Genomic DNA, 13659 nt, shown 5'->3' with positions numbered 1-13659 from the left:
AGGAGCCCCACTTGCTGCCCTGAGCTGAGCACCTCTCCCAGCAACCCACAGGCACAGTGGGACTGGACAGCTCGTCCACCTCCACCCTGAGAGTGCTTCTATTTGGTTCATTGAAAGCGTTAACACCCTGCCGCGACAGAGCCCTGATTAAAGGCAAAATCAAATGAGCTCATGGGCATTTCCACTAGCATGAGGCTGACCAGTGACCTCAGAGCAAATCTTCCTTAATTCCCAAAGCATAATTTGAATTTTTATGAGAAGTGAAAGGAGGAGGTCAGTTATTTTGGACAAACATTATTTCAAACTCAGAACAGATGCTTCAAGTGATTCCCTACTTTTCTGCCTGCTTCCCTTCCTAAAACTATGCTTCCCCTTTTGTAAATCTTAGTGTGCAGCCTGTGATTGCAAGCTGAGCTGTGGGCCTCGAAAGACTCACCGTGAAAGTGAATGTGAACAGCAAAGCTGCTGCAATTCAGGGGCAGGGGTAAAGAAGGAAGGGCCAGTAGCATGAGTGGCTGTGTAGAATACTGCTCAGATTCACAGGAAATAGTTTAATTGAGCCAAGAAAAATTTTAGGAGCGATGTGGGAACACGCTTTTTAAAAACACTTGAAAAATTTAGACACTCCTTCTCATATTCTTCTTTTATTTTTTCCTTTTTTTTTTTGTTTCAGTTCCCATTAATTATCTCACATCCCTCCTATAAATGTACCAGATATTTGATTGTTCCAAAATATTGGTGATTCCCTTCTTTTTCCTGTTTCAAACTGTATCCAGCCTTATTAAAGATGCTTTTTGTAAGCAATCATAGTATATTAGGCAAGCCATGAGCAGATAATTGCTAACAGTATACAACAACTTCCAAACTCTCTTCTTCAATCAGAGAAGACAGCTTCTTTTCTGATCAGAAATCAGAAAGCTGTATAAAACCCAGCGAAATCTTCGTTTGCTTAGACTCTCGATTGCAGTAAGGGTTGACATTTCACCTGTAGCATGTTTTTTAACAACTTTTCACGAGCCAGTCTTGACTTTCAGGAGATGAAATGAAATGGCAAAATCATCGGTCTGGAGATCCACACTCTAAAAAGGGAACTGCTATTCTTTTGAGAGATGCCCTCTCAACAGGGGTCACTGGAAGTTCCAGATGGCCCCCTGACTGCTAACTAATTTTAGGCATCAGGTCCCAATGGGTCTCTGGGTTTGAGGAAGTTGAGACCATAGTAAAGGCAGAGAGGGCGAAGAGGAAATAATGAACTTTTGTTTTCCCACACCACAAGGTGTCTGTGCCAAGGTAGCTATGTGTGTCAACACCAGGAATCCCCCCCCGGGAGCCAAGAGGAAGTGTCTCAAAACTGGAAGAAAAGGTGTTTCCCCACATCAATCCAGCTTCGGAGACATTCTATTAGTGACATATGCCCCTTTCCCCGCCAGAATGAAACGTTCTGTGTGATAATAACACAGCTTTAAGAAGAGTAAGACAACGTTCTACATTTTTATAAAGCTCCATTTAAAAAAATAGTATTTCCAATTGTACGGTCACCAGAAGTACACAGTTATCAAAAATGCACACACTTCCCCTGGCATCTCCAGCATTGTCAGCTTTTTGTGCGTGGTCTGTTCTGGCATCTCCATTTTCTGCAGGATTATTTCCCTCCTTGCCAGTGCCAGCCTTTCCCTTTTTTCCTTTGGCATACCTTCTCTTCCTTCTTAGTAGGGGCCTTTTGGTGCTTGGGTTCTGGCTGTGGAGAAGCAGGTCTAGCAGACAACCTTGCCAGTCTTCTCGGTGGCTTATCCTTCAATGTGGCTGTATCTCCTGGAGCATCCCCTCAGCCTTTCTCCAGTGCTGGACGAAGGCACTGCATGGTGGGATGCAGTGATACCCGGGCTCTGGTCGGTCCAGGCGTCATTCTCACTTCTTCAAACTGCTGCTCTCTTCTTTTACTAAACATTAAAGAGGATGACAATGGGGCTCAGGGGACAGTGGGGACAAAGAGCATGAAGATACTTTGATACCTTGATCATGAAGGGGCTTAGGAGGAATGATAGTCCCAGGGGACACAGACTAAGACTCAAGCCACCAAAGCCAAGCCTAGCATTTCTTTCACAATTTTGCTGAAGATGTCCTTATCCATTATTGAAATATTTCATTTTACTGTATGCCCTAAATTCTTCTAGTTTGAAGATGTGAAGTTTGAATTTGGGGAATTTGTTATTTACGTTGGGAAAACAACAAGGTGAGAATATCAGCAGACGTTACTATTCCTTGCAGATGTTTAAGAATGTTCAGCCTCTAAGACTGTCTTAGTTGAGATTTCTGGGGCCTCTGTAGTAGGTTAAGCTATTAACCTATTATACTATTATTAAACGATTAACCTGCTACAGAGTTCATCTGGTCCAGGCAGGGACAGCCAATCAGGACATCTTTAGTTGGCCTGATGCTCAGATGTAGCCATCACCGACTGACCAACTCTGGGCTGTCTTCTGCTGTGCAGATCCTGAGTAACCTGGTGATGGAGGAGCTCCTGCCCACTCTTCAGACAGACCTGCTGCCTAAGATGAAGGGGAAGAAGAATGACAGAAAGAGGACGTGGCTTGGTGTAAGCAATGGTTTTGCTCCACAACTGAGCTACTCAAAATGGGAACATTCCTTTCACTTTTCTCTTAGGGCATTTGTTGTTGTTGTTTGATATTTCCTTCCCTGGGTGTAGAAACGCCTACCTCCAACCTGCTCAGTCTCACTTACACGAAGACTAATCCAAACAGACTCCAACTCTGAAAGAAAAATGGCAATGTGTGTGCAGTTCTGTTTATGTTATGATGGTCTGTGATGAAGGCTTCTCCTTCTGCTTGACTCCATCAGCACTTACACATGGCAGAGCCCTGATTTATGTGTTATTCCCTGTTGCAGCTCCTCGAGGAGGCCTACACCCTGGTTCAGAATCAAGTTTCGGAAGGATTAAGTGCCTTGAAGGAGGAATGCAGAGCTCTGACAAAGGGCCTGGAAGGAACGATCCGTTCCGACATGGATCAGATTGTGAACTCAAAGAACTATTTAATTGGAAAGATCAAAGGTCAGTGGAGATAATCCATGGTCTTACTAATTAAACAAGCTGTACACACAGGGATCCACCACATAGCAGGAATGCATGGTTTCAGAGGACAATTAAACTTAAGAAATTGGGTGGAGGTGATCGCAGCTGCAACAGGAGCATGCTGGAGGTACTATTGGGGGCCTGGGCCTTCCTGTGGCAGCTTCATGGACACAAGGCAGAGGAAAGTTTGTTTCTTGCCTTTGGCAGTGCCTGTGTATTCTGATACTGCCTGCACCCCAACCCCCATTGTAGCACCCCCGACACTGAGTTAGACTGGCTTCTGCTCCACCTCCTCTCTGCTGTAAGCTCTCAAAGAGCAGAGCCATGTCAACCTGGTTTACTCAAGTACACCCAGGGCCTGGTGTCATGCCTGGCATATACAGACTCAGCAAATATTCAAATCAGTTAACACATGGATTTTCCTCTAACATGAAAGCCTAAAATTTTGGCTTAGAGTCATACCCAGTCACCCTACAAACCCAATAAATGTGGGTTTGTAGCCCCAACTCCAATATTAGCCAGTCCATGCATACTTGGGGGGATCACTCAACTTCTGTTTAGCTCAGTGTCCTCCTCTGAAATTAGGAGGACCCACAGGAGTGGTGTTGGCAAACTGAAGCCCTTGAGCCATATTGCGCCACCGCCTGTTTCTGTAAATAATGTTTTCTTGGCACACAGCCAGGCACAATCACTTATGTATTGTCTGTGGCTGCTTTTGTGCTACAACAGCAGAAGTGAAGAGTTGGAACTGAGACCTTACGGACCACAAAGGCACAAATATTTACTATTTGGTCCTTTACAGAAAACAGTTTGCCTATTGCCATACAAGAGGCCTTAGACAGCCTCTAAGGAATCCTACAGAAAGAAATTCTATGGTTCTCCATTCTATCTGGGGCCTCTACAACCCAACAAACACACCATACCTAGTGACCTAGTGTCACTTCAGAGGAGAAGCTTGCAGGCTCATCTGTGATTGTTTATCAACAGTCTTGCTAGAGAGTTCTCAGATTATTCACTCACTCACTCATTCATTCATTAGAAACTATTCACTATGTGCTTTCCAAGCGAGACAATGGAGTTTTAGCGTGACTGAGGAACACCCTATTCCTGTGCTCAAGAGGCTTAGAGTCTCGGGGCTGTCTGCTTTGTGGATTATTCTCTGTGGTTCAGGCCCCCTTTCCACTGCAGCCCAGCTTACTTCAGGGTTCTTAGCACAGGTCCTGCTGAGAGGAGGTTTGAGGAGGCACAGCTCCAGCACAGGTGTGTGTCTGTGTATCTCTGTGTGTCTATTTACGCCATCCTTTCCAAAACCAGCTCTACATTAACTTCAGAGAATTTGATGTTTTCTACTATCTGTGTCTCTTATTCCTCCATTAGCACAACTAATCTAGAGTTGACTATATATTGAAATACTTTGTACTACTTAAAACTACCAATGCTCAACTTCTGTGCCAAAATTTCTGCTATCTGGTGCTAAGCTGGGCTTGACCATGGCCATTCTCATGGCTGAAACTAAATCGTCGTCCTTTGCCTAAATCTCTGTGGCTCCGGTGTATCTACTTATGATGGAAAAAGATTTTGCCCTGAATTAGTATTTATTTCCTAAAAGAAGCCATAAAAGAAAGTAATGATTGAGTCTTTTTAAAATGGAATATCAGTGTTACAGCTCTTTTAGAATTTGTCTAGCAAGCTTTCTAGTTTTTTTTCTCAAAAATAAAAAATAAATGAATAAAATGAAATATCAGAAACACATTTTAACCAGGCATCCAGTGCTCCACTTTTAAAACAAGGAAGTGCTCTTTAGGCTGCATTAATAAAGGGCTTTGTATTTCTAAAAAAAAACCTGGGGAGTATTAAATGGTGATCTCTCTATTTCCTCCCATATGACTCTTGGGAGTAAAGCCCCAGAGCTTTAGTTCTGCTGCACAATTATTTCTGCATTCAATAAGCATTTATTCTACTTCTGCTGAGTACAATGGCTGGAATGACTCAAAGAAGACAACGTGATTTTACAAGAAGAGGAGGATACAAAGCATGTCACAGATGCTGAGACAGAAGGAAAAACATGTTCCTACCAGAGGCAGAACAAAGAGCACAGTGGTTCCCAATACGAGCATAGATCCCATTTCAACCTCAAGAAGCTACGTGGGCGCCTCATAATGAGAGCACAGGTCTAGTGTCGGGGGACTGGAAAAAACAGTAATGCCAACAGGTACAATAAGAGTTAACAGTTTCTGAGTCCTTCCAAGGGGCCACTTCCAGAGTTGTAAGCACTCGTAATATAGTAAACTCATTTAATCCTCACCATAATTGCCTTTATGATCTCCATTTTACAGATGATAATATTGAGGTAGAAATTCAGTAACTTGTTGAGATTCCAGAGCTAGTTGTGGTAGAGTTGGGCTCCAAACCCAGGCCCTCTGGCCCTTGCCTTTCAGGCATCATCTCTCTGTTCAGCTCCTTCCTTCACTTCAGTAAGGCTTATGAATTAATGTATCAAACACATATGCATCACAGCAGCATCTCTGCATGCTTGAAAAATAGCAGCGCATACACAAATGGGACATGGAACTTATCCAGCCCCTAAGGAAACACCTGCAGACCCCAGCTCAGGAAGCTGTGTGGGAGTGCCAGGACGTTACGGTGAAATTTGAACTGGACCTTGAAGAGAGGAGTAGGATGTTTACTACGAACAGAGGTAGGGGAAGGAAGGCAAGGTAAAGGAACATTGAATGAAAGTGCAGAGAGGGGGTGCGAGCACACTGTGGTAAGTAGGCATAGAGGGAGAGTGGGCAGAGAGGAATGTTCCCTCCCACAGCCCTCCTGTGCCTATCTTGGCCCCACCCAGCAGGTGAAATCTGCCATCTGCTGCTAGATCTTTATTGCATATTACCCATGTTCAGCATTGTTCTGAAATTTCAATTAGATGCTTTTCAAATACTTCCTCTCTTTAAAGTTAATTAACTAATAATTAATTTATTCTCCTGACAAACAGTTTTATACTTCAGTATCAAGCAAGTCATTTTTGGAAGACTCATAGATTGTGTCATATTTGGATCATACAATTGAAAGCATTTTTTCTTAATAATTCTATGACCTGTGTAATATTTTACATCCCAAATATTTATGAGTGATTTGTAATATTAATAGTATTAGTCATTTTGAATTCTCAGAATAAGAGGCCATGATCTGGTCCTGCACCACTCTGTGAAATATTTCTGCCAGCTGAAATAAGAATGAAGCCATTCATCTCACTGTAAGCAAATTCCCAAGAAGAACTTAAGAAAGACACTTGAATGTTAGCCCTGCTCCTGTAAATTAGGGTGTCATGTTTGTCCAGTCATCGAACATCTCCAGGCCTCACTTTTTTCATCTGTAAAGGGGAGAGATTGGATACCAGCTCCACTTGTGCTACTGTTTTCAGTTCTGTGATTCTATGACAAGGCTCTGTGACCTGCCTCGATCCACAAAGCTAGCCTTTCAGTCCACGGAGCAAGCTCAGGCTTCTTCCAGCTCTGGCCTCCTTCACTCCATTGCGGCTTCCTAGCTGATCCTGAGAATTACCTCTGCTCTGAAAACAATGCAGGCTTCCATGTTCTATCCAGACTGGACCAGGAGCTTCACTGTGCTCTCCCTCTTCTAAATCAGAAAGCAGTACTTTCCTCTGGGGAGTGGAATTATAGTGACATTTTTTCATTCCTCTTCATGTTAAAAATGTACTCTACATTTCTGTCACTAAGCAAGTCATCTTGGTCAGAAAAACCTATTGTGATTTTGTTTTGTCTTGTTTTAATCAGGGATGGGGACAAACTGAATGGAATTTGGTTCCATTGGCCCAAGAAAAGAATGTACTGGAGTTCTTAAAAAGTATTTTGGGCCGGGCGCGGTGGCTCAAGCCTGTAATCCCAGCACTTTGGGAGGCCGAGACGGGCGGATCACGAGGTCAGGAGATCGAGACCATCCTGGCTAACACGGTGAAACCCCGTCTCTACTAAAAATACAAAAAAGCTAGCCGGGCGAGGTGGCGGGCGCCTGTAGTCCCAGCTACTCCGGAGGCTGAGGCAGGAGAATGGCGTAAACCCGGCAGGCGGAGCTTGCAGTGAGCTGAGATCTGGCCACTGCACTCCAGTCCGGGCGACAGAGCGAGACTCCGCCTCAAAAAAAAAAAAGTATTTTGGTGGGGATGGGGGATGGAATTATACTGAGTGATTAATTCCAAGGGAAATGAATTAAAACAATAAATTATGTTTTTAGAAGACAAACTATGCATCTTTAATGATGGTGATTGACAGTAGATAGGTGAATCACCAGCCTTTTCTTCTTTGTATGAAGAGTTGCATGTTCAGAGGGACCAAGCAGAAAAATGCATTTTACCCCAGGGCAGAGGGAAGCTTGGGGAGTGGATAGGTTTGTTCCAGTTCTCAAATGGTCCAGTGGTTTTTCTTTCTTGTGACCACCAGCACCGGGCTCATTGTGCTAGTCTATCATGGCCACTTGAGCTTGCCTTGCCTGTTAAATGGCTCCGTGGGGCACCATTCAGCTCTGGTCTGGCTCCAGTGCCCACAAACCCAGTTTTGCCATATGTCACAGTTTTTTTGGCTATTTCCTACCTCAGCGATGGTGGCCCAGCCGGCGGAGAAAAGCTGTGTGGAGAGTGTGCAGCCATTCCTGGCGTCCATCCTGGAGGAGGTCATGGGTCCAGTGAGCTCGGGATTCAGTGAAGTACGTGCACTCTTTGAGAGAGAGGTGGATGAACTCAGCCAGAACTTCCAGAACACCAAAGACAGTGTCCAGCTGAAGGAGGTAGGATACAGAGCTGAGGAGCTGGGTGTGAATGGTCTGCCTGGCTGCGTTTTCCATGGGGCTTTATCTGCCATTTCTCCCTCCCTTCCTCCCTTCTTTCCTTCCTTCCATTCTTCTGCCCTACCCTCCATTCATCCAGCCTTTCTTCCGTTCATTCAGAACCCCCATTCATCCATCTATTCATCCATCCATCTGATAGTTTTATTGATGGTTTTCAAGTTAGAAAAATAATAACCTGTTTGTACAAGTGAAACAATATACTCAAATATATATAAAGGCAAACTTAATCACCATGACTGATACCTACTAATCCTAATCCACCTCAGCCTCCTAGGCTACCCCCATTCCCAACTCCCTGAATTAACTAATAGAAATAGCTTGGTATATATTTTTGCTATAGTTTTTCTTTATTCATACAAGTATATATCCTCATTTGTAGAATATTGTTGGTTTGTTTTCAAAAATACAGACTCATGATATGAAATTTGATTAAAAAAAAAACTTCAGCCAAATTAAATCTAAAAGAGTTTAATTGAGCAACAAACTATTTGCAAATCAGCAGCCTCTAGAATCCCAACAGATTCACAGAGACACTCCAGGGGTGCCTCATGGTCAGAACAGATATATAGACAAAAAAGGTCAAGTGACATACAGGAATTGGAAGGGAGGTACAGAAACAGTGAGATTGGTTACAGCATGGCCTTATTTGAACGCAGTTTGAACATTCAGCAGTCTATGAGTGGTTGAAGTATGGCCCCTGGGATTGGCCAATACTCAGCTATTGTTACTACTGAGTTAGGTTTTCAATTTTGTCTTACTAATAAGCTAGGTTACAGTTCATCCACAAGGACTCAAATATATAAGTAAGGAGTCCTTCTTAAGCCATAGTTAGTTTGCATTAACAATTCCCCCCTTTTGCAAAGGATATGAACAGACACTTCTCAAAAGAAAACATTTATGCAGCCAACAGACACATGAAATAATGCTCATCATCACTGTTCATCAGAGAAATGCAAATCAAAACCACAGTGAGATACCATCTCACACCAGTTAGAATGGTAATCATTAAAAGGTCAGGAAACAACAGCTACTGGAGGGGATGTGGAGAAATAGAAACACTTTTACACTCTTGGTGGGAGTGTACATTAGTTCAACCATTGTGGAAGACAGTGTGGTGATTCCTCAAGGATCTAGCACTAGAAATACCATTTGACCCAGCGATGCCATTACTGGGTATACACCCAAAGGATTATAAATCATGCTACTATAAAGACACATGCACACATATGTTAACTGTGACACTATTCAAAATAGCAAAGACTTGGAACCAACCCAAATGTCCATCAATGATAGACTGGATTAAGAAAATGTGGCACATATATACCATGGAATACTACACAGCCATAAGAAAGGATGAGTTCATGTCCTTTGCAGGGACATGGATGAAGCTGGAAACCATCATTCTGAGCAAACTATCACAAGGACAGAAAATCAAACACAGCATGTTTTCACTCATAGGTGGGAATTGAACAATGAGAACACTTGGACACAGGGTGGAGAATATCACACACTGAGGCCTATTGTGGGGTGGGGGTCTGGGGGAGGGATAGCATTAGGAGAAATACCTAATGTAAATGACAACTTGATGGTTGCAGCAAACCAACATGGCACATGTATACCTATGTAACAAAGCTGCACGTTGGCACATGTACCCTAGAACTTAAAGTATAATAAAAAAATTAAAAACAATAATAATAATTCTGCCCTTTTGGTCATTTTCTCAAGTTTGAGAGATTGACCAAAGCCTTAGTCATTGATGTTATTAGCACTATCATAAATGTACTTACCTGGTTTTGAAACCCACTGGGAAACAGCAGAACAGTGAGTTTTGCAAGGAGGGAATAAGGACTGAGTAGAGGGCACCTCCTTATGCTGGAACATTTACAGGAGGAAAACAAAACCTGGTCTGTTCTAGGATCTATGTGTTTTCTTAAAGTCCTAGCTTGATTATGTCACATTTAGCAGAAGTGGCTCTATTTTAGTTTGGTTTGGTTTGTTGGGGCCTAGTGCATGAGCTTAGTCCCAAATAATGGCCTCCCATTTAAAATTTTGTTTAAAAATAATTCTCCCTTTTGAGCCAGGTTCTCACTTAGGGGAGAGTGTGACCAAAACTTAGGGCCTTAGCACCACTCTCAGTTACCATCATTTTGGGTTTCTGGTCTCGGCATGTCATTCATATAGGTTATGGAGTCCTCATGGTCACATGTTTCTTTCAGCTTTTGTCATTTCAGTTGAAGAGGGACCATTTGACTTCCTAGAGATGGCTGCATGCAAACATTTAAAACCTTTGAGAGAATACGGCACCCAGGAAGACTATTATTATGACTACTGGGAGGATAATATCAAGAGTTTGGAGTATGCTCCTTACCCAGGGTCCCCATAAACCAAATCACCTAAAATTAAATAGATTAAAGAATGAGCTAGATGAAGAGTCTACTCACTTGACTAGGTGGTCTTTTCATTAATCCCCTACAGCTGAATTTTTATAATCTACATATGATGCATTTCTGCATAGGCCACAAGTGTCAGCAGCTGCATAGGTACATTTCTGTTTAGCCAATTTTATTATTTAGCACAACTTTCACAAGAGAATTTAAAGTCTGTTGTGTAACAACAGCCTATAAAGTAGAATTTGCTGTAGGGCCTATTATGAGAGAGACATTTCTAACTATTGTCTTTTAGTCTAAACCATGGAGAAAGGACCTAACAAATGATGTCCTTCTAGAAGAGTGAAGGCCTCCTGGCAGTGTTCTCTTTAATCCATGATGCAGGTTAAGAGGAGTTTTGACTGATTATGAGGCAACGTATGTACCACTAAAGTTTCTCACCTACATTGGGCCTCAATCTGTCTTCTATTAAAGTATAAGGTTATTCATATATAAGGTTGGCTGCAAAATCCTTCACAGATAAAATTATACCCTATAAGTGCACATAATAGACTCCCTTTTCATTTATATTGTTCATAGAGGCATGCACAAGGAAAAAGTATTCAAAGATCAGAGTCTTGTGATAGCAGAAGTCTTGATCCATGATCTTGGGAAAAGCTGTTCACATCAAGGATGTCATCTTCTTCTGGGGAGAAACTGTCCTGGTTAGTTTAACTTAAGGGGTCCAGTGGGTGTACAGTTCCAGGACTGTGAAGCGACCCTTCTCAGTTGTGAGATTACGAATCCAAGGTTCAAGTCTCCAGAGTTTTGCTGTAGTATGGAGGGCAGTGACAGTCTTTCTGGATGTTTTCAGAAGATATAATCTTCAGGTTCTAGATTATGAAGGGATTGTCCTCAGTGAACCATAAAAAGCTTTCTTTACCTGGTGAAAATACATTGTAGCATAATAATCTACTGTTATAACATCAGCCCTCTTGCATGGGAAAGCTTTTATACAATTAGAAAACATACATTGAAAATGACAGTTGAATGAAATCCCTTTATAAATGTTTAAATGGCCCATCAGATAGCCAAATATACCTGAAGCTTTAATTTTTTTCCCAGGAATATGGAAGCAAATATTGGTTCTAAACTATTTCCGTAATTTATAAGTTACCACATCAGTAGATTCAATTTAGATTATTTTATCTTTTCCATGACGAGTCATGGAATGCAGAACCTTTAATAATAAAAGCTTAAGGACTCAGGAAGGACAAGGTGGCCATCCTGGTTCTTCATGGGTCCATGCTTAACATTGGGCTTATGTCCTCTTGAATACCAGTTGTTTCTCCAATTTAGGTGCACAGCACTGCTAACTAATGGGTTATCATAGGTAATTTGACTTAGACCGTGGAGTTCGTTCAAATTGTATGTTTAAACAATTTTAGTATTGGCTGATTTAGCATGATAATCTAGAGCTTGGTTTTGAAAGGTTTGTCAAATACCACAGGTTTTAAACATTGGATATTACAAAATAGAATCTTAGGTTACCTTCAGTCATTCATTTAGCCAAAATGATGATACAAAAATTTTTTAAAGAATGAAACATTACTCTGATAGAGAGGAGACCACCTTTCCAAATAAGATCCAATGAAGATAGCATGAGGCCAACTGCCTGTCTCCTTTCCTTCCCTTCCCCCCCCCACCTTTTCCTTTTGTAGTTTACTTAAAAGGTAAACAAAAACCTTTCATTATCTTTTAATATTATATAAAAATCCTTTTTAAAAGAGAAAGCCAAATTTTATGTTTCCATTAGTGTATTTTTAATGTTAAAGCTAGTTTTTAATAACATTTTATAAATATATCCAATTTTAATTACTTTGACCATAAGGTAAGATTTTTATAAACCTTTTATAACTCATTAGAATTTTTTTTTCTCAGAACAGAACAATGTTCCAAGAAAACTCTGTTGTGCTTTTATTCCAGTGTCCAATTTAGGGAAAAAATAATAATGCCATTTTATTTAGCCAATATACTCACACGTAGAATCTCTTACAGTTAATTTTTTATAAACCTTGCAGAACATGTTCAAACCTTTAGCTTTATTTAATTTAAAACAATCCTTTAACCCTCTAACCTAGGCAAAAATTTATATTTCCATACCTTCTTATAATCTCTTACAAAAAATACATTTCATTCTCCTTACATACCTTGCATGTAAACCTATTTTTTTAAGTAGGCTGAATTACATATTACAGTGTTAACTCGCAGCAACTTTTACTTTTGGTAAAAATCTTGTTAAGTAAGGGATTTAATTATGTACTAGGTGTGGAGCCTAGGACCCAGACAGATAAGGTCTGACTTATTCCAGAATCTAACTCCATGTGTCTCAGGCCTTACCTAGCTGTAAAGCAGGCAAACTGTACAGTTAAAAGTCAAAGTGGCAGTTTATGAAGCACCTTTAAATTGTACAACATTTCTGGCACAAATTCTTTTTAATAAATTATTTCACAACTTACACAGACCATGTATGACATGTTTAGACTTTCTGACTTGCCTAAACATCTCTCTTTTTAAACATCCAGTCATTTTACTTTAGGACAAGAATTTACCATACAACACCCTCTCTTATATAAAATCTCTTTTCTTTATAACCTTCTTTGCATGTCTAGGGGGCATGGTTAATTCCATGTATCCCCAGGCCTTATTTAGAATTTAATGTCTCCAAAATAAATTGAACAATTTTCAAAAAAGTCAAAGTTGTTTATGACCTTAAAGCATTTAGCAAACCTATTATCTGACCTGCATAATTTAGACAAAATGTCTTTATTTTATCAATAATCTTTAAAGCTGTTTTCATTTCCCAAAAATTCCTGAAGTTACATGAACTAAAAGGTATTTATTTTGCTTTCAATAAAAGTTTTTATTTTGCTTTCAAAATATTTGATGTAAGTGCTTATTTTTGTTTAAGCCAATTAATTAGAGTTCTTTTATATAAACACTATACACAACACATATATAATTACACAGATAGAAGAACATTATACAGTAGTTGTAAGATTTCTCATTTGCTAGTTTTTTAGATTCTTAATTGGTTATTGACTTTATGGTGGAGTCCTTGGAAGAACAGGGCCAGGAAAGGGGTCTCTGGTGCCTCCAGGCTGTTAGAGCTTGAATACCCACTTTTAATTAAGCTGACTTTTAACCATAGCACTCTTTAATAAAGTCTTCTTAAAATTTCTTTTTAACCAATTTTAGCCAGGCCAAATGGCTGATTATTTCTGGCTTTTGAAATTTACCATAGTAGGTAATCTCGCAGATGCTCAGAGAAAGGAAAAT

At 40.7% G+C, this 13659-nt stretch overlaps 1 protein-coding gene across 1 annotated transcript in view; it reads left to right on the top strand.

The window, feature by feature from the left end:
• The window catches only part of FAM129A (family with sequence similarity 129, member A), a 99026-nt gene that overhangs the window by 68448 nt on the left and 16919 nt on the right, over positions 1 to 13659 (top strand). Inside the window, exons 6-8 of the mRNA XM_011934172.1 lie at positions 2492 to 2596; positions 2908 to 3070; positions 7707 to 7894. Of these exons, the coding sequence (XP_011789562.1) occupies positions 2492 to 2596; positions 2908 to 3070; positions 7707 to 7894 (456 nt within the window). The remainder of the gene's footprint in view (positions 1 to 2491; positions 2597 to 2907; positions 3071 to 7706; positions 7895 to 13659) is intronic.

The sequence above is a fragment of the Colobus angolensis genome, unplaced genomic scaffold, assembly GCF_000951035.1.
Source record: "Colobus angolensis palliatus isolate OR3802 unplaced genomic scaffold, Cang.pa_1.0 Scaffold132, whole genome shotgun sequence".
Lineage (NCBI taxonomy): Eukaryota > Metazoa > Chordata > Mammalia > Primates > Cercopithecidae > Colobus > Colobus angolensis.
This window is presented reverse-complemented; position numbering and strand designations above follow the sequence as displayed.